At 38.8% G+C, this 23,623-nt stretch overlaps 1 protein-coding gene across 1 annotated transcript in view; it reads right to left on the reverse strand.

Moving 5' to 3' along the window:
- arid1b (AT-rich interaction domain 1B) overlaps positions 1–23,623 on the reverse strand; it is a 361,695-nt gene that overhangs the window by 86,093 nt on the left and 251,979 nt on the right. The window contains exon 6 of the mRNA XM_088354727.1: positions 5,804–5,890. Within this exon, the coding sequence (XP_088210853.1) occupies positions 5,804–5,890 (87 nt within the window). The remainder of the gene's footprint in view (positions 1–5,803; positions 5,891–23,623) is intronic.

A 23,623-nucleotide genomic window follows, 5' to 3' on the forward strand; every position in this document is an offset into this window, starting at 1 on the left:
CCCCACCCAATTCCTTAAGGTGCCGCTTCCTTGAACAGATAACGCATATCCCCTCTCTTTCTCACTCTATGCCCTCCCCTATCTATCTATGCCACAGAGAGTTACACTAGCTGGCCTTCAGCGTCCTGCCGGTCTGGCAGAAGAATTGGCAATGAGAGAGAGAAAGAGCAGCCAGATCGATTGGCCCACCCCTACAATAAGTTAAAAATGACAGAGGCAAACAGCAAGTGGCTCACGGTGTGGACTTTTAAAGTGATTTGCTACTGTGGCATCACCACAAATTTACATAAACACATGGGGGAAAAAGCTAACCCTGCAAAAAGCCACGAGATGCAAACAAAAATGTAAACATTATTCTGTTTTTGAACAAAAAACAGCTAATCCATTGTCACTATGGCAACAGAGATAAAATGACTTGGAGCAAAGAGCCAATGCCTGGGAAGAAGAGCCAAATGACATTTTATTTGACTGCTGACTATGTTCACAATATTGTGCAATAGAACGTATTTTAGTTGACTTTTTAAAATTTATATAAAGTGTTTGTATTTTCGTTACACTGCTTATTTTGTTTTGCCTTTTGCCTTTTATTCCGAAGCTGTTTTATATTTTTATACGCTTAAAGTTTGCATTTTAGGTATTTGATAAAAAATATTTTTTTTTAGCACAAATAATCTTTCTGCTCTGTGAGTCCAAATGTTATATGATCTCTAGTCAAGTATTTCTGTGGTAGTATTTCTGTATTCTAGTATTACTGTAGTAATATATATGTATTTTTGTAGATGTATTTTTGTAGAATTACCGTAGATGTATGTCTGGTATTTCAGTAGCATTTTTAGTACCTGGTATTATTTTTGTACTGTTATGTACAGTATGCAAGCGAAAGAATAATTTGTAGTATTATTGTAGTTTTATATTTGTAGTATTTTTGTATTATTTTTCTAGTATTCGGTGAAGCCCTTTGAGACTTTTTGTGATTAAGGGGTATACAAATAAACATGAGTTGCCTTGTTTATCATATTTATACTAACTCAAGGGGGAAGGTAGTCAATTATTCAATGATCATGACATTTCCAAGCAAAAAGTATCTGATTTCTATCGATCAATGCTACCCTGTATTCACTTGAATCAGATCAAGACCAATATTCCAAGTTTTGCCCACCTGTACTGGAAAAAAGGCTTTTTTACACTCTTATATTGAACTCCTTGTATTTCCATAAAGGTTTCCAAAAATGGATCGTTGCAGCAGGAAGTGGGCGCTAGGTATCAAGAGAAGAAAAGTCACAAAATGTTGTGTAAATTAATTCAAAATCGGCCTTTGGATGGAGGCTTTGAACAAACGACAAAAGAGCTACGAAAAGTACAGAAAAAGCTGCCCATTTGACCATGGCTACTCCATTATACTAAGCTGCTCTGTCAATAGGTGCCTCAAAGCCTCTCGGGCTAAAACGCGCCTCTTCCATTCAAATTGACATTTGGAGCCTTACAAGGTGAAAATCTGCAATCCGCAGCCAACGTGTTCTTTTCAAAAACCCACAGGAAGGTCTCTTGATCCGATACGAATGGGGAAAAGGTCAAATAACGACCCTGGAAAAGTAGGGGGGAAGTCTGTGTGTCGGATAACTCGATGTGTCAGAAGACATGGAAATTGATTGGTATGCCCGGGTGTCAGTTTTGATATGCATCAATTTTGTTGCAACAGCAGTCAGGAGCAGAAACTTTGGCAATTTTGCTCAAGTCCAACTGAAGTTTTTGTTACGGGAACCAAATTCAAAGGAAACTTATTACTCTTGATGCAATAGATTTTATGTTAGAGGTGATTGGTTCAACAACAACACTTGAATATTTTTCAAATCTTTCCTCTTCAGATATTCATTTTCTAAACGTTTGAATTCAAAGTAAATTATATCATTATCAGAGTAATTTCTTACCATATGTTAAATGGCTATGAATGACCAAACAAGTTTGTTTATGCCATTAAAAATAGAGAAACCATACTTAAAATGAACAAATTGATCCGTCAAAGAAACATGAAGATCTTTATTTGTACAGTATTTTTATAGTTTATCTAATTGAATTATATCAATAAGAACATATTTTATTTGTATTTCATATTAATTTAATAACTGGACTCCGTTGGATGGAAGTAGAAATTGTAGGGTGGATATATAAACCTGTGACAATGCTAACTACCAGTACTGGGGCAATAGTATCAGTACTTCTGGCTCAAACTTGTGGCAGCTTCTTTTTTTTGTCTAAATTTGTATTTCTCTTTGGAGAGAAAGTGGATTAAAGAGAAGGGAAATGCTTACAATTATTTAATTTTGATTGTTTTTTTTACTTAGCTCCACACTGCAAAACGTTGGGTTTAATTTATCATGAATCAATATATATTCTGAAAAGAAGAAGAAAAATAAAAACACCAACCGACTGACCAACCATTTAACAAAACAGCCAACTAACTAAACAACAAATATAAAATAATTCTCCATTGGTAGTCAATTATAAATATTTATCTCCTAACTGTACAATATATCTATATAGATTAGTGTTCATCACCATGGTTATGAAAGGTAAAACAGAGAGGTGACTTGACTATTGAACTAAGAGTGAAAAACCTCTGTGGTAACAGGTATTTTAATGGTTAAAGTATTAGTGTGTGTGTGAGGGTCTATAGCAGTGTGTGTGTGTGTGTGTGTGTGTGTTAGTGTGGTAGAATTTGTGTAAGAATATACAGTGGTACCTCTACTTACAAATGTCTCTACATAGAAAAGTTTCAGGTTACATAGTAACTGGACGGGAAAATATTGCCTCTAGTTACAAAGGTGTTTTAGGGTACAAAGTAAAATATACAGTACAGTACGGGGTGCCATTCAAATCTTCCAGAGTTCTACCAGGCACTCGGATGCGTATGCATGAATCCAGGCATGCTCTTTGTGTTTTTGTGTCTTATTTGTTCATAGAAACAAAGAAAGAGATAATAGAAGATATGAAAACACACCGCCGCGTGGGGGGAGTTCAGAGACGACAAGGAGGAGGATGCAACCATCATCCAGTCAAGCCAAATTAGAGACAATATGGCAAAATCCCATGACATCTGGGAATTTGAGTAAAGGAATCACACAGAAAAAGTATTGACAGGTCGGGCTATTACTCATTATGATGACCTCTGCTTCGCGCATTTCGGACGGATTGTCAAAAGCCGTCAAAAGCGAACGTCATCGGTTCAGTTTTTCAAGAAAAGTGAGGTAAAAAACACCGCTGAGGAACAGTAAACAAATAGGCCTGTTAAAAGGTAAATATATATTCTGATTATTTCCTTTATTCTTTGTTTATTTTAAAGTATGTGCCTCTCGTTTTATGTTAATTTTTGGTAATCTAATTTTAATATGCATTTGCTTCATGTTCTGATCATATTTTATGTTTTGTTAAAAAATATATACTTTTGTGGGGATTGGAACGGATTAGCGCATTCAAAAGGCGTCTCTACCTACAAATGTTTCAGGTTACAAGGCTACTCCTGGAACTAACTACATTCGGAAGTAAGGGTACCACTGTAGAAGTATGTGAGTGAAAGTATTGTTGCCTGTGTACGAGAATATAACAGCATGTGTGAGAGTACGGTATTGGAGTATGTATGAGAGAGTATCGTAAGTATAGCTGTGTCCATTCAAGAGTATAGTCATGCATGTGTAAGAATGTTAAATGTGAGAGCAAGTATGATTTACTTCTTCAACTGAATTTAATATGTTTCTGCCTACATGGGGAGCAGATAACAAAGAGTGCAAGCATTAAAAGCCTGAATAGGAGACGTAGTTGAAGAAAAAGTGTGTGTGGGAGTGAAAGAGCACTGATTGGGAGGCCCGAAAGTGCTTAGGCTGCAAATGTTGGGTTTAAGGAGGGAGGACATTATTGTAATGTTTGGCTTCCATTAGGATGAGAGCATGTTACGAGAGGAGGGTGTGGAGGAGGGGGAAACAAAACAAAAAAGTGTGTAATACCGCATTTTAAATTGCCCGGAAAATGGATGCTGGAGAAGAACAATGTGCAGAAAGTGCTAAAAGCAAATAACACATTCAAGGATTTCTGTCTTGGTTCACTCCCCCGGTATGCACACAAACACGCAAACACACAACCTTTCCTTTTCCTGGCAGCGTGCACAAAACAAGCATGCATGGGGAAAAAGCGGGTAGGGACGTTCAGCATATTTATCGAAATGAAAAGACGAGAGAGGCTCTTAAGGGAGGCGAGCGCTCCAGCAAAGTGGGCGTGTTTGTGCGCGGGCGCGTAATTCTTTGCCAGGAGAAAGCGCGCAAACAACAGCACTTTCTCCCGCCGTTGTATTTTTCTCCGGACGGGAACGGGGAGTGTAGAGGCGCTGGAAATGGGCATTAAATCTCCGAGTGGATTTTCATCCTTGCTGGGAAAGAACCGTCTCCATCTGTCCGTCTGCATGCCTTGTTGCTGACACAAGGGAAGCGTTCAAGTTTGATCTCATTTTAAACGAAAACTGCTGTTTTTGATAAACGAAAATGGCTATGAGAATAAGACGGTAAACATTTGGGATGTTCGATACCACGATATCAGACCAATACTGTACTCACCACCACAAACATTTTTAGCTTTCGACCAGTGTTTTTAAAACTGGTCTGACTTTTGGATCAATCATCCCATCCTAATTACAAGCCAAGACTCAAATCAAGAAAAAAACATCTAGTTCTTCAATTCATTTAGTGCAAACTTCCTTAAACCAGCCACAAACTAAGAAATACGTACCCCAAAAATCAATAAAACGAGTACTTCAACAATGATAATCATTCAAATGTGTGGTTTATGAAGGTTGATATACTGTTAATAAGGATAAAAATAAAACTATTTCATACCTGTCAACCTCCACGGCTTCATGCCCAAACAAATTGTCGTATTTTGCCGTACAAAATAATCGTACACCATATTTTTTTTTTCCGGATTGATGCATGGTGGGAAATCCCCAGGCAGCAGACGCATGTGCACAGTAGCATCAAACCGCTTCGTTTGCAACGAAAAAAAAAAGATAGAGATAGAGGTTTCCACGGCGAACTCCTTTGACTTGATCGATTTGCTGTTTCGTGATAGTCGGTGTATACCGGATGGTACCCATCATTGACACATTTGCGTTTCTCCGTACAGATTTCCTTGTACGTCGTACTCGTCTTGAAATGCATAAAAAAACGTACTTTGTATGGCAAAACTGTACAGGTTTACAGCTATGCAATTTTAAACCAATTTCTCTACCTTTAAGTAGCACTTTGATGGCATATACTTATGCATGTACACCATTTCTTCGGATCATGTTCGACTCCATCGCTGTCATCATTTTCCCATTTTCCTTTCCCTTATCACTAACTTTCTTGGGGAAAAAAAGCCAATAAAACTCATAAAATCACGATAAAGTTAGATGCCGTCTCACTCCAACATAATAAGGGTGGTGCCCATTGACTGAACAGGAAGAAGAGATCAGGCCATTGTGGACACAAGATATGGGGGGCAGGTGAAGCATCTGGTACGGCAAAATTACTTAAGAGAATTTAACTCGGTGGAGTTTAGCCGACAGTTTGGCCTGGTTGGCTATCCCTGTCTCACCCCCTTGTTTTGTTTTGCGCGTATATAAGTCGACTTGAGTATAGTATTTTGCAGTTATAAATCTGGCTTATATACAAGTATACGCAGTAATCGTCATTGGGTTTATGAAATACAAATGCCCTGACATGATTGGTGTATTATTCACATACAATGCATGCACACATACAGCATAGCGTGTACATACCTCGCTCCTGAGCCATAGGTGAACGTGACATTGGTAGACGGGAACCCTCCGATCCATTCCCAGAGTTCTGTGGGTTTGTGGTGGGTCCTGAGAGGAAGATACGGAGAAAGAAAAATTTAACGATCGCTCAATCAATAAACACACTTGAAAAGGAAGTGTTAAGTCTATTGACCCAATGCCAGCTTTTTGTGTACCCACCCAAATATATAAACCGTCCCCTGTAGGAAGCCCTGCTCATTTTGGGATTATCGAGTGGGCGCTCGACTTGTCCGTGTCTTCAGGTTCCATTTAAATCCGATAAGAAGTGAAGAGTCTGATATGGACAACGGCAGCCGTTGATTGATTTGGCCCGCGGCAAGGCGAAAGCCTGGCAAGTGTAACCTTTTCTTTTTGAATTCAGGTCTTTAAGCAGTTTTAGCTTCGGCTGTTGGTGATGTGCTTACATCGCTGTTTACATGAGCGGCGGTAAAACAAAAACATGCAAACGCAATGAAATAATTATTTAGTCGGACGATTTGCTGTCCTTCAGGAGGAACAATGTGTACATCTGCTGATTTATTTATTTATCTAACATGCAACTGCCAAAAGAAGCGGTAATACATGACTGGAGGTGGCACACACTCGACATAAACAAACCCTAATAAATAATCGTAATTGCTTCATAGAGAACTTTAAAAACATGATTTGTGTTCCACCAGTTGTGTTAGGATAACTAAAAAAAAACACTTAGGTAAACGCCCAGAATTTATTTTTTAGCGCTCATACACAAACCAGGGTTTTTTTCATGGCCAAATTCAAGCACTTTTTAAGGACTTTCAAAGGTATTTTTTCTTTTTCTCCAGTACCAGTAAAAGACATATTAAGGTGTGGTGAATCTTGTATTTTGCTGAGCCACAAGTATTCCATCTTTTTATTTTCTGTGTGGATTTATCAAGGATTATGAGTAAATAACAAATGTATTTATTTTTCGACCAATCTCTCCCTGTATAAGTGTTGGGTAAAAAAACACACTAATGTGTAGCCTACATTTTGAGTTGCAGGAAGGTCTTCCTTCTACAATTTACCACTGGGAAACGCTACTTCAATATTTTGCATGGCTCATATGTTCATCACTGATATGTAATCCTTCCGTTGAGGTGTAACATGACCTGTCCTCTTGGGCACCTCATAGGACAATGCTATAAAAACTAATGCCAAATTAAAGCAAATATACATTATGGAAAAATCACTGCAAGACTTGCCCTGCGATTGGCTGGCAACCAGTTCAGGGTGTCCCCTGCCCACTGCCCGGAGATGGCTGGGATGGGCTCCAACCCCCCCGCGACCCTAATGAGGATAAGCGGTACGGATGATGAGATGAGATGAGACTGCAAGACTTCAACTGAGACTAGATAAATTCGGGAAAAGATGGAAGCTTATCACACGATTTTTACTTGATGTCTAAACACCTCACCTCACCTTTTATTTTATTTCTTTTATTGATATTTTTGGTTGTTGTTTTTTTTTCTGTTATTTATGCGAATGTCAACTGTATATATTTTGTGGTTCGTGTTGCTGTATAATGGGTGACCCAACCCTCTGTCAAATTGTGTGTGATAAAAAAAGTAAAAAAAATAAAGAAAGTTTGAAAAAAAACATATCCATCGTTATTTTGCAGGATATAAGATATACTAGGATATATGACACACTTTCACATTTCTGGCTAAATTAGGAGCGCCTTGTTGTCCAGAAAATACGGTAACATAAAACAGCAAGTTTCAATGACAAGGAGAACAACAGAAACAGATAAGAGGAAGTTTGATAAAGCTTCAGCCTCTCGCTGTTGTACACAAGTTGAGCTTGCAGCACTTGGTAATTATTTCACTCCCAATTAGTGTCCAAACAAAGCCTATCTCTCCTTGACATCCTCTCTCTCTCTCCTGTCTTCCCCCCTCTCCTCACCAGAAATGCCATTAAATAATTATGCTTAAATAAAACAAACAGGCTCCGCAGTGAGTCCTGGCACGCTTAATCTGTACCATTAATAATTCATACGCTGAATCTCTGACACACACTCCTCCACCGTGTGCTGGCGGAGAGAAAGAGGAAGAGCTAAATGTCAGCAATATATCATTTTCCGTGTACACAGAAAAATAAAACAGATTTGTATGGAAATGTTTGTGCCATGTGGGTCGTCTTTCGAGCTATGCGTGTGCGTTTTTGCGTTATTTCAAAGCGTGTGTTTATCCAATTGTAGGAAACTCAACGTGCATATTTTTACCTGACCTGACACACGTTTATATTCCAACGACGTGTGTTTGCATGCATATACTGTACACCAGAATAAATCTTATGGCTTTTGTATGTGTGTCAACTTTCCTCTGGCGAAACAAACCCATCTGCAGAGGAAATATAACGTGACAAAAAACTGTGCTGGCTGTTCAATTGTTGATGATATTTGTCATAATTTAAAATAAAAATAGCTGTGTGGTGAAATTAAATGTTTTAAAGGTAGATAGTAATTATGTGATGACATTTCCTTCACCTCAATATTTAAATTGTAAGAATGTTATTGTTGTCATGTTCCTACAAAAAAAAGCATGAAACTAAGTTAAATTCTCTTTAAAAAGTTCCAGCACCCTTTTGTTGTTTGTTATACCAGCTCGGTAGCCTAGATGGTAGGGCGCCCGCTCCGAGACTGGGAGGTCGCCGCTTCAAGCCTCGGCCGAGTCATACCTAAGACTTACAAAATCGGTACTCATTGCCTCCCTGCTTGGCGCTCGGCATTAAGGGTTGGAATTGGAGGGTTTGTCAAGCCCAGTCTAGTCATGTTTATTTGTATAGCTCTTAATCTCAAGGAGTCTCAAAGGGCTGCACAAAACACATATTATTGCAAACTACAGACTATTACTATACCATTCCATGATCTAAAACCTACATGAGGGCAAGGAAAAAGTCAAAAACCTCAAAAGTATCAAAAAGTTTTAAATGTGCTAAAACATATTGAAAAGTAAGTTGAAGTACTAAATACTTTAAAACGTACTGGGTGGAATGATGCAGCTATTAATATTATCTATACTAGGCTAGTACTTGGATTGGATCGATATTATTGTCTTGCGATCAATACTGTGCTCCATTTACAACAATGGCAAATTTGTTTTTAATAGATTAGTTTTAAAATGATATACTAGGTCCCAGTTTTAAGGACTTGATTTGTTACTTTGTTTTGTAGTAATTTTGTAGTGTTTCTTTTGTATACACATAAAGGGACAACAATGGCGAGAATGTATATATGAATGTACCTGTATATATAATCTCATCTCATCAGCTACACCGCTTATCCTCAGTAGGGTCGCGGGGGTGCTGGAGCCCATCCCTGCAATCATCGGGCAGTGGGCAGGGGACACCCTGAACTGGTTGCCAGCCAATCGCAGGGCACACGGGGACAGACAACTCACTTGCTCATTCACACTTAGGGACAATTTGGACCGGCCAATTCACCTGAAATGCATGTTTTTGGAATGTGGGAGGAAACCGGAGTGCCCGGAGGAAACCCACGCAAGCACGGGGAGAACATACAAACTCCGCACAGGAAGTCCGGTGATGGATTTGAACCCACGCAGGAGGTTCCCAACACATGACCTGTGCCGCACATGCGCTTAACCACTGTGCCGCTGTGCTGCCCTGTATACATAATATATATGTATAATATAAAACTATAAAAGCAGCATGCAAGTCAAAATAGAAAGGTAAAATTCTATTTTTGCAGCGGTGGTTAGTTTACAAATGCCATGTAATTTTAATCAGACATGTTTTGAAGTTTTTATTTTCATAATTATAAAGACTATTTATTCAGCCAGTAGTAATATACTTTTCCAATGAGGCTCAAGCCAGTAGTAATTGAAGTTGCACTTATTTTGAAGCGATAATGATGCTTTGGTTTAAAAAGAAAATACATGTGAAATTCCTCATTCGTAAGTAGTATCAAGGCAACCAGGAATGCTTTTTAGAGGAGAGTTAATGTAGTCTTTGAACCTATTTGTGTGTGTGTTTTCTCATTAGGATTTCAAAAGCTAAAGCTCGTCAAGTTCAAAGCTGAAAAGAGGACTTGTGGCCATATTTTTTTTTTTTTCAAAGCTTAGCTAATATTAAACTAGTATCTCCATGCATATTTGGTTGAAAATAAATTTATGTGGCATGGTATGTGCTCTCAGGCCAACCGGGGATAATTATAGTAACTGGAAAAAACCTTTGTATAGGTACATGGTGCATACATGTCTATGAGTAGATCAGGGGTGTCTAACTCATTCTAGCTGTGGGCCACATCCTAGAAAAAAAATCTGACGGCGGCTGTACTTGTAAATTTAAGAGAAAGGAAGAAGAGAGAGAGAACAAAAGAGACAGAGTAAGAGAGAGAGAGAGAGAGAGAGAGGGTAAGAAAGACAGAAAACGGGAGCAAGAGAGAGAGAGAGAAAAAAGTGTAAGCATGAGAAAGTGAAAAAGTGAGACAGAAATAAAAAGGGAAAGAGAGACAAGGTGAGAAACTAATGGGGAAAAAGAGAACGAGAGAGAACTCGATAGAGAAATAGAGAGAGAAAAGGAAAGGGGGAGAGAGGAATAGAGAAACAAAAAAGAGATAAATAGAAAAATAAATCGTACTACAGTTGCTTTCCAAGTGGACATTTTTAAAACTGCAGCTCATTATTCTCCTGCGCTTCTCTCAGTGTAGTCCTGCGGGCCGTATTTAAAACCCTTGGAGGGGCAGAATCTGGCCCGCGACCGCCTGTTTGACACGAGATTGTGCTTGATTTAAGCGCTGAAAATGACTATGTACCATTTTGAAGGAGAGATGATCTTTTTACCAATTTTATTAGATCAAATAACACCGCAACATTCAAGTGTTATGTGGGGGGCTACCAAATTGACATAAACTCCTGATATTATAATTTTATCAATAAGGTTTAGTATTGTCCAGAAGACAAAGGACAAACTATTATTTAAGGTGCTTTGACAATAGTCATTAAAAAAATTATAGTTTGGACTGAAAAGGTATTTATTCCAAAAAAGAAAATAGGAAACATAATGGAGGCAATAGGAGGCAAACACGTATACTCCACAGGTGTCATGATTACCGATGTGAATCACCTGTGTCCGCTCATTTGGCGCCAACCGCTGCGGCCTCTGATTGGCTCCCTGCCCCTATTTAAACCCAGTCCTGTCACTCTCCTGTTGTCAGTCCGTCTGTGAACCTCTGTTGAAGACAAGCCTTTTTTTGACCCTGACTCCCACCTGTCCCGTTTTTGCTCCCGTTTGTCTCCGGCTACGACCTGTTTTGATCCCAACTACGTCTGCTCCCCCGTCCCGGCTTACGACCCATTTATGATCCAGACTACGTTTACTCTTCCGTCCTATCTTACGACTTGTTTGTCAGGCACCGACCACGTTTCTGCTCTCCCTGTCCTGGCTACCGACCTGTTTTTCAGTCCCTGACACCGCCATCGCTTGCTACGGAAGATCCCATTCCGTATTCGGATCACAATTCGAGTGCAAGAGCGACTTGCTTCCCGCGTCCAGCGAACACCGGATCGTGGGCGTAGCCCTTCCACTTTATTTCAATGAAACTTGTGGTAAACGTTACGCAATTGGGTCCTGATTCCACTCTGGTTGTGACAACAGGTCAACATATTATTTACTTTATCCCATAAAAGTGGCACAGTTTATCAAACAATGCACTGAATAGTCTGGAAAATAATCCACAACAAGTCATACCTGAGTCAAGTGGCAATACCAACCGAACTATGAAAAGTGGGATTTATAGTCACCCCTAAATGATAAACTGAGGTTGTAAAAAGCACTCTGGATTAAAACTTCACACAGGAAACTATTATGATGAAATTGTTGGAGGGGATTAACACTGTGCAAGCAATGTAAGGGAAGATCTTTTTTACGACACAGCTGCATTGGATGCTGACATGTTGGTGTGGGAGGGAGACTCTTCCCACTAGAAGCAGCAGGGGACATTTTTTTTCCAAAAGTGAGGTCGCGACAGCTCAAGTGAAAAAGAGCTGCTTCAGCACTGACGCTCAATGCAGCCCTTAGGCTGTAAATGGCATACACCTTCCCCGGCCAGCACACCCACAAAAATGTACCGTGTTTTCCGCACTGTAAGGTGCATCGGATTATAAGGCGTACCCCTAAAAATAGTCTATTGTCATATATAAGCAGTGTTGGGCACGTTACTTTAAAAAAAGTAATTGGTTATAGTAACTCACTACCAGGGTTGGGTAGGGTTACTTTAACTTGATTACTTTCAATTACTTTTGGATTACTCCAATACTAAATATGCTGATAAAAGACAAAAGAAACTAAAGATGAATAAAATTATGACTCACAACACATGGTAAGCTTTCTCTCCTGGCTTTGACTTTTTGATCTCCGGCAAAACTAACATGAAATGCGACAGAAACAAAATGAAAATAAATCCAAACAGCTTGCCAACATCATTTTTGCCGTTCCATGTATTCCGTTACTCCCCAAGCCTGCACAAAATTCAGTAATTTTATTCATATTTAGTTTCTTTTGTCTTTTATTAGCATATTTGGTATTGGAGTAATCCAAAAGGAATTGAAAGAAATCAAGTTAAAGTAACCCTACCCAACCCTGCTCACTACTTCTTCTAAAAAGTAATTGAGTTAGTAACTGAAGTTACTTTTTACCAGGGAAAGTTACTATGTCGGTTACTTTAAAATAGAAGTTGTATGTAAAATAATTTGAAATTGTCTGAGCAGTATTCGAGTCAGTTGAATAGAGAGGAGTTATAATACCTTGTAATATTTATTGCACATCACCAGCAACAGACTTATCCTACACATGAAGTGCAATAAAAATAAATAGTAAACAATATAGTAAAATAACATAAGCAGAAAACAATATAAAATGAGTTCAATAAATTAAATCTAACTCGAATGGTCAGTTGTAGAGATGGGAATTCCGACTCCTTTTATGGAACCAGTCTTTTTGGCTTGGCTCACTAAGAGAGTTAGCTGTTTTGACTCCCAAATAGATCTTTAGGTTGTTTTGGTTGTTTAATCCATATACTAACATGTATTATTTATTATTTTGAATGACTTAATTTGGGGAAAAATTAAGCAAAATTAACACTTAAACGTTAACATTGAAAAACACAGAAAACATCAACTAAAATATTTAAAAATCTAAAAATAAAATGATTAAATATAAAAAAAAAAAAGTAACTTTTTTATACTTAATAAGTTCAAAGTCAACAGAAAAAAAGGGTCTCAAAGGAAACTCTCGATTGGTGGGTAGCCGGCTCCAACTTACAAGAGACGGTTAATAGAGCCGTTTGTGAACAACACGAATATGTTGGCGTACCACCAATTCGCCTTTTCTTTCAGCGCATTTGTAGTATTGCATTCGTAATTCCTTTCCAACTATACGGTAGTGGCTATTTTAAATCGCGACATGATCTAAAAAGACGTGACACGACGGAGGAGAACAAAAAAAAGCGTCAGGTGTGCAAGGACACGCCGCCGTTGGGGTTCTGCAGGATAAGTAATTCACCACTTTTGACCAACGATAACTGCATTGTTGTTTTCGCAGAATTGAGTTAGATTACCCCTTTACTGACTCCCGTTATGCAACATTATAAGTATAATGTTTGTAAATAACGCCGTTATTCCCTGAACTGCATACAGTATAAAGTGTACCATTCTATAAGGCTAATGAATTTGAAACTACCGCGAGAGCTACTGATACGCAAAACATGCAACAGGAATCGAACCAGGGTAGCAGCAGTAAGAGCGCCAATACTTAACCATTAGACCACCAGTGACACAGATGACATATGGAAAGGTATTTTATCTTATTCTATCACACTATTTTTACTCATGGTGCCAGAAAACACTGATTTGTCAATTACCTTTTTGTTCTGCATTCTGATTGGTCAAACAATCTCTCCGCTTCTTCACCTGTGCGTCAATAATGTTGTGTGTATACGTGTAATATTTTGTTTTTATACTTTCTATTTTCTAATTTCTCTTACATTCGTCAGAGAAGAAGTGGATAGACTCTCTAACCTATGAAAACGCAGAAGAGAATGCGCTAAGCCAATCAGTTTTACCCGCACCACGACAATGTGATAATGATGTATGCTCTAATGCAGGCAGGTCAAACACAGTTTGGCTCAGAGGCCAGATCCAAACTTTATGTCAGCACCAAATATTTTGTTTTGTTTTTCAGTACTCTGCTCTATCATCTGGCCTAGATTTTTAGACTACCGGTACTCTACAAATTTAAATCACAGATGATAAGATATTCTATTTAAGCATAACAGATTCATTCACAAATAATGGATAACACGTTTTGTATTGAATGTGCTAACAATTTGTTCATTTTAACAGTTGACAAAATGCAATCTTACAGATAAAACAAACTCACCAAAAACATCTCAAACATAAACAAACACAAGTGAGAGCTATAAAAAAATACCCTTGCCTCGATTGTCAAACTGCTTTGAACAAAAAGAAGAAGAAGAAGAAAAAAAACAAGTTTTAGCTGTGAATGAGTATTAACATCATATAAAACTACTAGACGAGGCCTATTAAAGCTGATAATTTACTGCACAATATTGTCTTTAACATGAACCCAGACTGGACGTCAGCTCTCCCACACCTTTTCTGCCCTCAAGCAGCAAGAAGGAGAATTTAATTTGTAATTATTAAAAAATAATCATACATTTTGACAGAAATAAGCTTGACTAAATTATCCAACTTGCCTGATCCAACCCAATCCAATGCCTGCCCTAATGGCTTTTTGTATGTCACCTGTAGCACTGGGGGTCAAGTGGAATATTTTCGGTGCTCTCACTGTGACTACAAGTGTTCAAATACTGTTGCATAGAATGTTTTACGAATATGGTCAGCGATGTATATTGGTCAATCAATCATTGCACAATAGTAGTGTACCATAAAACCTCTTGTAGTAGTTTACACTTATAAATATTGTATACATTTCAAATCTTATCAACACAGGGTTCCTTGAAAACGTTCACATTTTAATGTTGTGTTATCGAGGAATGAATATAGCTTGAATTTTGGGTAAAAGGCTTGCACAGTAAATGCTTGGAGTTATTGTCATGTTTCTGAACATTCTGCTTAAAAATTACGCTGAAAACACGCTCAGGTGGCTTTGCTTTGCATTTGCATTACTTCTTCCCTTGTGATTACCTGCACCTTACGTTAGTTTGTATGGCATTGTTCTATGAAGCGTCATCGCCACTCATTGGTCAAACCCAAGAAGACAGGCTCATACTACACCTAAACAGGGCACTATAGAATGCAAGGTAGAGGTAAGATCTTAAGCCAGAGCCTGACGAAAACCTAAAATGTCAATCATTACGTTCGGGTTCAGACCGGGCTTCTCTCCTGCTGACTTTTTAATAAATTATCCACCCATCATTTTTCTCTGTTTGTTTTTATCGGCGGCAGACTCAACGGTGCGCTCTGCTGCGCGTTTGTCGTCACCCCTCCTCCTCCCGAGTCCTCACAAATAAAATGTGAAAATTCGGGTTTGCTTTGGGCTTTTTCCCTCAAATCAAGATAATTTTTGGGGCTTGGAAAGTCCTTTAAAAGTAACTGAATTTGGCAATGAAAAATGTGTACAAACCCTACTAATGTTTTTTTGCGGTATATAAGGTTATAAGGGGCACTTTAGAATTTCTGGCCAAATTGGGGTGTTCAAGTAGGCCTTATAGTCCCGAAAATACGGTAATATCTCTTTCCTGACTTTACAGGCGGGAGGAAAAGAACCAGCAGGCTCCGGTAATAGGGCTCTCTGCAGGTGTAGGCCGATGCCTCTCCAAGCCAGGGGCCTGATACTTCTTTAACTAGCCCTGCAGGGGAGCAGCACAGGCCTGCGGCGGCTCACAAAACAAGCGCTCCCCCTCTCCAGAGATCCTCATTACTTTCGGCTCCGAGGAACAAGCGCGAGTAAACCAAAAGTGCAGCTTAAGCTAAAAATGCAGCAAGCGGGACAAAGAGGCGAGGGAAAGGAAGAGGGCACAATAATGGACTGCCGGGCTCCGATTTAAATATTCCACTTGGATGGAGTCAGAATTTTTTTTTAATGGCTAACAAAGGCAAAAGGAAAGGGTTTAATGTGCACTTGGGAATGGAAAGAAGATGAAAAAGCGGAAGAGGGAAAAGAAAGTAAGACAGTGGAATAAAGGAAAGGGTGATGGAAAATGGGGCTTGTTTTCCAGGTACTGGGAATTTTGGTATCGATCCGATCTAAGAACATGCACCGAAGTATCGATCGATATCGATCCAATGCCGAAACCTTTTGCTTGGAAATGTCATGATCATTGGAAAAAATGAACGCTCACCAAAGAGCAGGTTCTCAGAAAATACTTGAAATTACAATTACTAAAGAAATGGAAAAAAGGGAGAAGAAGTGATGGAAAAATGGGCTGTTTTCCATGGCGGGAGGCCAGGATTGTAGTGATGCTCCAAGCTAATACAAACAAGGGGTGATAAAGGGGGAGGGAAAAAGGCGAGACACGAGAGAGCATGAGTGTGATGAAAGCAGTATAAAAAAATTAAAAAATAAATAAAGTAATGTGAGGCCGAGAAAGGGACAGGCTGTGCCACAGGCGTTGTTCCCATGCAGGCTCTTAGGGAGTGGTGCGACCAGGAAAAGAAGAAAAAAAAATCAGTCCCTCTCTCCCTACGCAGCCTTAAAATTAAAACCTCACCCATTCTCTCTCCCACTGCATTCTTGTAATAACTTAACAGAGGAAAAATACATTTGAACGAGCCTTCAGCAACGTGTTTTCCACTTGGATAATTCGCAAATAGCAAATGAGTTTCTGTCTGTGATTTAATGATGGCTTTCATTTGTGCTTTACCTTTGACCTCAGCACAGAAAAGCTACCTCTAAAATACAATGATCAATACTTTAAATACTACTGCAGTGTTTTCTTGAACTAATTGTTATAAATAATAAGAACAATGGCTACAATGCAAACAATATAATACTTTTGGACTATTTATTGTTATTTTCGGGCTATGGTGCGCACCAAATAGAGTACAGTAATCCCTCCCGGTATCGCGGTTAACTTTTCACAGTTTTGCTCATTCTCGGATTTACGAGTGTTGTGTTCTACATTCTGATTGGCTAAGGAGTTCTGCCAGTGTGTCAATACTGTTGCCTTCTAAATTGTACGCATAGGTAGAAAAGACATAGAATTTTTCAATTTCCAGTATCTCTGAAAGCCAAATTGTCAACAAAATGCTCCGGACCCTCAAAAGTACTAAAAGGCAGGGGAAGATGTTTTCTAACACAAGTTTAGACTTCTCCACATTCTAAATGAAGGCAAAAGCATTTCAAGCCACACATTTGGTTTTCTGTATAATCTCCAGAAATTGGGGACAAAATAGAATCTGAAGTAAAAAAGTACTCTCCTCAAATCATTTCGGAAACGGTAGTGCAATAAGGCAAACACATTATAATTAAAATTATCTTCTGATGTAAAAAAGGTTTCCGCCCCTTTTTGTAATCAGTAGTTTAAGATTCAAGATAACCGCAGAATTATTTTTGAATTATGACAGAGTAAAACTTATTTTTTTTTAAAAAAGTGGTTCTTTTATATGATAAATAAATGCTTGAGCCTGTAATTAGGGTTTGTTCTTTGGTTCCAATGTATAATAGAGTATTTAATAAATACATTATTAAAGAAATATAGATTACTACTTGGGGCGGAACGGCGGCTGAGTGGTTAACAGTTCTGAGGTGGTATCAAACCTTCCTGTGTGGAGTTTGCATGTTCTTCCCGTGCTTGCGTGGGTTTCCTCCGAGCACACCGGTTTCCTCCCACATTCCAAAAACATGCATGGCAGGTTAATTAGCCGGTCCAAATTGTCCCTAGGTGTGGATGAGCGTGTGATTTGTCTGTCTCTGTGTGCCCTGCAACTGGCTGGCAACCAGTTCAAGGTGTCTCCTGTCCACTGCCAGAGGACAGCTGAGATTGGCTCCATCACCCCCGCGACCCTACTGAGGATAAGCGGTGCAAATAATAGATGGATGGAGGTTTCCCCCCTCAGATTTTGACTATCGTGAGTCCGCCTTGGAACACAATTCTGCGAAAAATGAGGGCTTACTGTGCATTTGTACCTTAAACACATCACAACATGCCATTTTTTTACAAAGATGGTACGATGAAAGAGTTGGAGGGTTTAATGAAATACACATTGTTTGCCCTGTCAAAAGCGAGGGTACACCAACCTTTAATGATGCCCAGCGTTATCAGATTGGAATCGGAATGTTGTTAATAGTTATGACATACAAAAATCTACTTTTTTAATGGCTGCACTTACAGATGAAAAAACCTTTTAAGGATCCCTTCTTCCCACTAAAAATTAACCAGAATGAGAAAACTAAATATCTCTGAGCCTTCCCTCCAAACGCATCACAAAATAGAAAAATTATTCAAACAACACAATACAAATACTCAGATGGAAAAATGGAGTGTTTTTGCAAGCGGAGCAAGCGCTCGGGATCCGAGCATCCCGATTTCGGCTCGATTGTCACAAATCTAGCGCAACAGAAAAATCAATCTGGCCCGGCGTGTGCCATTTTTGGGCTCCAGGAGATACGAGGCGGGGGGCAGATAATGCTCGAGTGTATTGCTTTTATTTATGGAGAAACCGGAGAAGATATAAAAACAGGGGGGGGAAAGTGTTAAGGTGGTAGGTAATGGCAGAAACGCCTCGATAGATTTGTGTATGTTTCCTAGCCGCCCATACAGTGGCACCTCATCATGCTACAATCACATCTTCCCGTTAAAAATGATTAGAAACTAATTGGCCCGTTTGCAACCTTCAAAAAGCATCAGATTTTAACCCTTGACTAGCAATTAAACACATCTTCCTAATCACTTAAAGCATTCAAATAGTAATTAAACCTAAAAATATACAGCAATAAGATAAATAACATGCCAATAACAAAATAAAATGCGAGTTATGAGCACTAAAGAAGGAGGATAACAGTGATATGTATGGGTTGCAGGAGGCGTGACGGAGGTTGCATACCTGTCAATTTATATGTTTTCCCCTTATGTTATATACTTTTGATCATTTCAAATTGTGTAAGGGAAAAAATGCAAATAAAAAAGATCAATCTCTTCTTGCCCATTCCCCCTCTAATCCAGATGTACGTGGTCACTGGTAGCAGTTGAAAATGTTATCATGCTACGAATAATAAACAATACTATGGTTTCTTTGGGAGTATAAGTCACAGTTTTCTTTATAGTTTGGCCAGGGGTGCGACATATACTCTAGTATGTGAAATAATTTAAACATTTTCATCATCGAGTTTTAAATTTGTATCACCGCTTATCATTTTGCGTGTTATTTTCACACTAAAACGTCAGAGGGCCCTTTAGGCCTGTGTTGATAATTTCAACCTTGCCGTATTCAGGGTTGGGTAGGGTTACTTTAACTGGAATATTTTCAATTACTTTTGGATTACTCCAATACCAAATATGCTAATAAAAGACAAAATAAACTAAGTATGAATAAAATTATGTCTCACAACACGTGGTAAGCTTTCTCTCCTGGCTTTGATCTCTTTGATCTCCGGCAAAACTAACATAAAATGCGACAGAAACAAAATGAAAATAAATCCAAACAGCTTGCCAACATCATTTTTGCCATTCCATGTATTCCGTTACTCCCCAAGCCTGCACAAAATGTAGTAACTTTATTCAGATTTAGTTTCTTTTGTCTTTTATTAGCATATTTGGTATTGGAGTAATCCAAAAGTAATTGAAAGTAATCCAGTTAAAGTAACTTTACCCAACCCAAAAAATGCCCCCTGCATAAAATACCCCCTCCTAGCATTCATCACTCGCGCAAATGTCACTAAAATGACTTTCAATCTCTCTTTTTGGGGAAATGTATAAAAACAGTAAAGCACTGATAATTCGACCTCGTACAGAAAACACTTTTGACCAAGTGAAAATATTCACTTTGGCGGAATTACACCACCTTTTGGGACACAGACGGTCAGAAGATAAGGCCTCATTTGGACCAAGGTAAATATCCATCCATCCATCCATTATCTGTACCGCTTATCCTCAGTAGGGTCGCGGGGGTGCTGGAGCCCATCCCAGGGTAAATATTTTCAAATTAAATTATTTTTATAAATTGTGAAATATATAGCTGAAAATGGTCATCAAGTAGCAGAAAGATATTTTGGAGTTGGCGATGAACTTTCAAGGGACTGCTGGAAAAATGTGGAGGTGATGAGTCTGATGTATGCGACGTAGAAGCGGCATGAGGAAGCGGCACATTGCGTACTGTGACAAATATGATGGATCAAATAAAAGTGATACTGATAGTTTGGTAAGCAAGTTCTTTATGCTAGAGTTATCTGAATTACTTTTAATATGTAACGTTTTTGGTGTTGGATTTGATCAAATACACTTCCCCCCATATGCTTTTTCCTTCTTAATTATCAATTATTGTTTTTACCTGGAGTCAGTGTCTGAAATAATGTCTGCCCACACGCAGGTGTGCATCTTTTACGTCGGGCGTACAACTTATAAAACGTCTCCGCCGGGGTGGCTGACCACTTTTTCAAGAAAAAGAAAAAAAAGAACCGAAATATTTTTTTTCAAACAAACGTTTGTATTATTCCAATTTCAAAATCTTCGTTTTGGAAATTTCGGAATTTCGATTCGTTTGGCAATTTGCATACTCGGCAGCCAATCAGAAACCTGCATCGAATAACTTCCGGACTTTCCCGGGCATTTGCACATCATTTTCCAAAGTAGACGCACAGATAACACAAGAAAAAATAAATAAGTGGTTAGGAATCAAGCCAAAACCTCAGCTCCAGAAAAAATATTCAAAAGAAGCTAACAAAATTAATGACGCTACAAAATGTAATCGTGGAAAGAGGGGTTCACGTGGCTTGTAGCAGACGACGCAATGTAAACATTAAATGAATGAAGTGTATGAATTGCATGAATGAATAAATACAGGTACATACCGATGGCAGATGGAAAACAGCGATATCATATCCATGCAATAAATCTTATAAGTAGATTTATAATCAACTTAATTTCAAAGTGTTGTTCTGTTATATATTCTGATTAACAATCCTTAATGCTTTGCAACAACGTTTTTTTTTGCGATTAGTCGTCTTATAGCATTTCAAGTGGTGAAAAATGGAGCAGGCACCTTTATGGCTGGGCTGGCAACTTTTCAGAGTTGTTTGCCCTGGTGTCCGCTAACTTTTTGTCATGAGTTTCAGACACTGCTGTAGTTGTTTACATGCACAAATTGGTCAAGCGGCTACCTCTGGGACTTCTCCTCACCTGTATTTTCCGGCGAATACAGATTAAGATTTTTGTTTCAAATAAAACTTGTATATCGAAAGTCTCGTGTGTAGAAGTGCTGGTATCAAGAGGTACCACTGTACGTCGAGCCTCCACTTGCTCACCTTTCCACTTTGGCTGGATCACAGTCACATGCAAGCAAGCGAGGATTTAGAAGCGATTTGTATGTGCGACCAAGTGTGCTGCTACCTCCGCCCTACTTGGCAGTTGTGTTATTTCTCGAATATATTGTGTGTAGGTGTTTGACAGCCAGGTGAAAGGATGACATGATGAAATTGCTCCCTGACCGCTTCTGCCGCAAATGTCTTCCTGTGGCAGCTCAGCCGTGTGACGCGCGAGGACAACTTTGCACCGCTGCATAAAATGCTTGGCAGATTTTGAAGTGTTTATATTAAGAAGAAAAAAAAAAGAAGCTATGGTTTAGCGGAATTCTTCAACCACTGTGCCAGGGCACAATAATGTGCTGTGAGACCTTGTCTAGTGTGTTGCAGGAAAATGCTCAATTTTATTTTAGCAAAAAACATACCATTGTTTAGTAGAAGGTTGTCAATCTTTCTGAACTGAAGAGCTGCTTTTTTCTTAGAGATTAGCACTACCAGTATGAAAATAGTTACAAAAATAGCAACTTATGTTTTTACTATGTTGTCTCATCTCATCTCATTAGCTGTACCGCTTATCCTTATTAGGGTGGAGCCCATCCCAACCATCTCCGGGCAGTGGGTAGGGGACACCCTGAACTGGTTGCCAGCCAATTGCAAGGAACACGGTGACAGACATTGACAGACATTCACACCTAGGGACAATTTGGACCGGCCAATTCACCTGAAATGCATGTCTTTGGAATGTGGGAGGAAACCGGAGTGCCCGGAGGAAACCCACGCAAGCACAGGGAGAACATACAAACTCCGCACAGGAGACACCCTAAACTGGTTGCTAGCCAGTTGCAGGGAACACAGAGACGGACAACTCACTTGCTCGTTCGCACCCAGGGATAATTTGGACCTCCTAACTAACCAGACATGCATGTTTTTAGAATGTGGGAGGAAACCGGAGTGCCCGGAGGAAACCCACCCAGCCACAGGGAGAACATGCAAAACAGGGAGTTGGCGGTAGCTGGACCTTAACCCTGAACCTGTGCATCGTGGGGATGCGTGCTAACCACCCAGCTGCCGTGCCGCGGGAAATATATTTAAAACCGTATTTTCTTTGATGAAGCGGTTTCAGATTGCAGTGCAAAAAACACGCATGAAATAAAGTACAAATCTTGCACATAAATTTGCCTATCTTATACGTTTTGTGTCCCCCCCCACCGTCGAGAATAAAACAAAAGCATTAGAACGTAGTAAAACATCTTATTGTCCACCGATTGATAAATCTTCCTCATTTGAAGTATTTTATTTAAAATTTTTTTTTAAAAAAGTATCAAAAGTTAGTAACGTATAGTTCTCTGTGGACAATGATAGTTTTGACACTTGATGCCCCTAGTAGCATAATGCATGCAAGTCTGTGAAATTATATTTTTTCATGCTAAATCCTAAAAAAAAGTCAAACTTTTGAAGTTTTCCATACACACAGCATGGAGTTGTTTTGGAATTAAAAATGGGAAACCAATCTAATAATGTTTTTTTGTTTCACGAATTAAACTTCATTGCAAACTGTAAAAATGTACACAAATTGCACATAATCTTGCTGACTTTAAATATAATGTTCATATTTTTGCAATAAAACAAAACAAAGCAAAAAAGAGAGTTGGAATGTGGTAAAATACATTTTTTCTCATTTTTGTTATTTTCCTCAAAAAACAAGTTCAAAATATAGTAAAACTTGAAAAAAACTTTAAAAATATAATAAAATCCAATATTAGGTAATATCAACCAAAAGGAATACTTGTCAATTAGTCAAAATTAAAATGTACTCTTTACAAAAACAAACTGGTGCCAGAAAGTAATTTTCCATTTTCCACAATCAATGTGCCTCGAGATTTTCAAATGAAAAAACTACTACTACTACTGATAGTTTATGGATATCAGAGTAACATATTACCCTATTTCAAGGTATCATCACTGATAGCGGCAGCATCGCCTGACCGAATAATTATCCAAATGTGACGCCCATGAAGATACAATTGGATGTGAATATTTGTAAGATTTATGATGATGCTTCGTAGGAAGTTTCGAATGTCTCGCACTCATCCTGCAAAATATATATCTAATGCCATTTTTGCTTTGTTTTACAAGAACATTTTTGCATGACAAACCACAAACAAGTCATCAAAAACTCTGTAAAATTATAATGAAGTCATAATTTACCAAAACAGAGCCAGCACTGCCACTTGTATCACAGTCCCACAACTAAAGCACTCTAAGAAACGTGATGACTGTTTACATGACTGAAAGGCAGCTTAAAACAATTTGTCCTCAACC

This window comes from Urocampus carinirostris, chromosome 15, assembly GCF_059441175.1.
Source record: "Urocampus carinirostris isolate Australia breed hairy pipefish chromosome 15, RoL_Ucar_1.0, whole genome shotgun sequence".
Lineage (NCBI taxonomy): Eukaryota > Metazoa > Chordata > Actinopteri > Syngnathiformes > Syngnathidae > Urocampus > Urocampus carinirostris.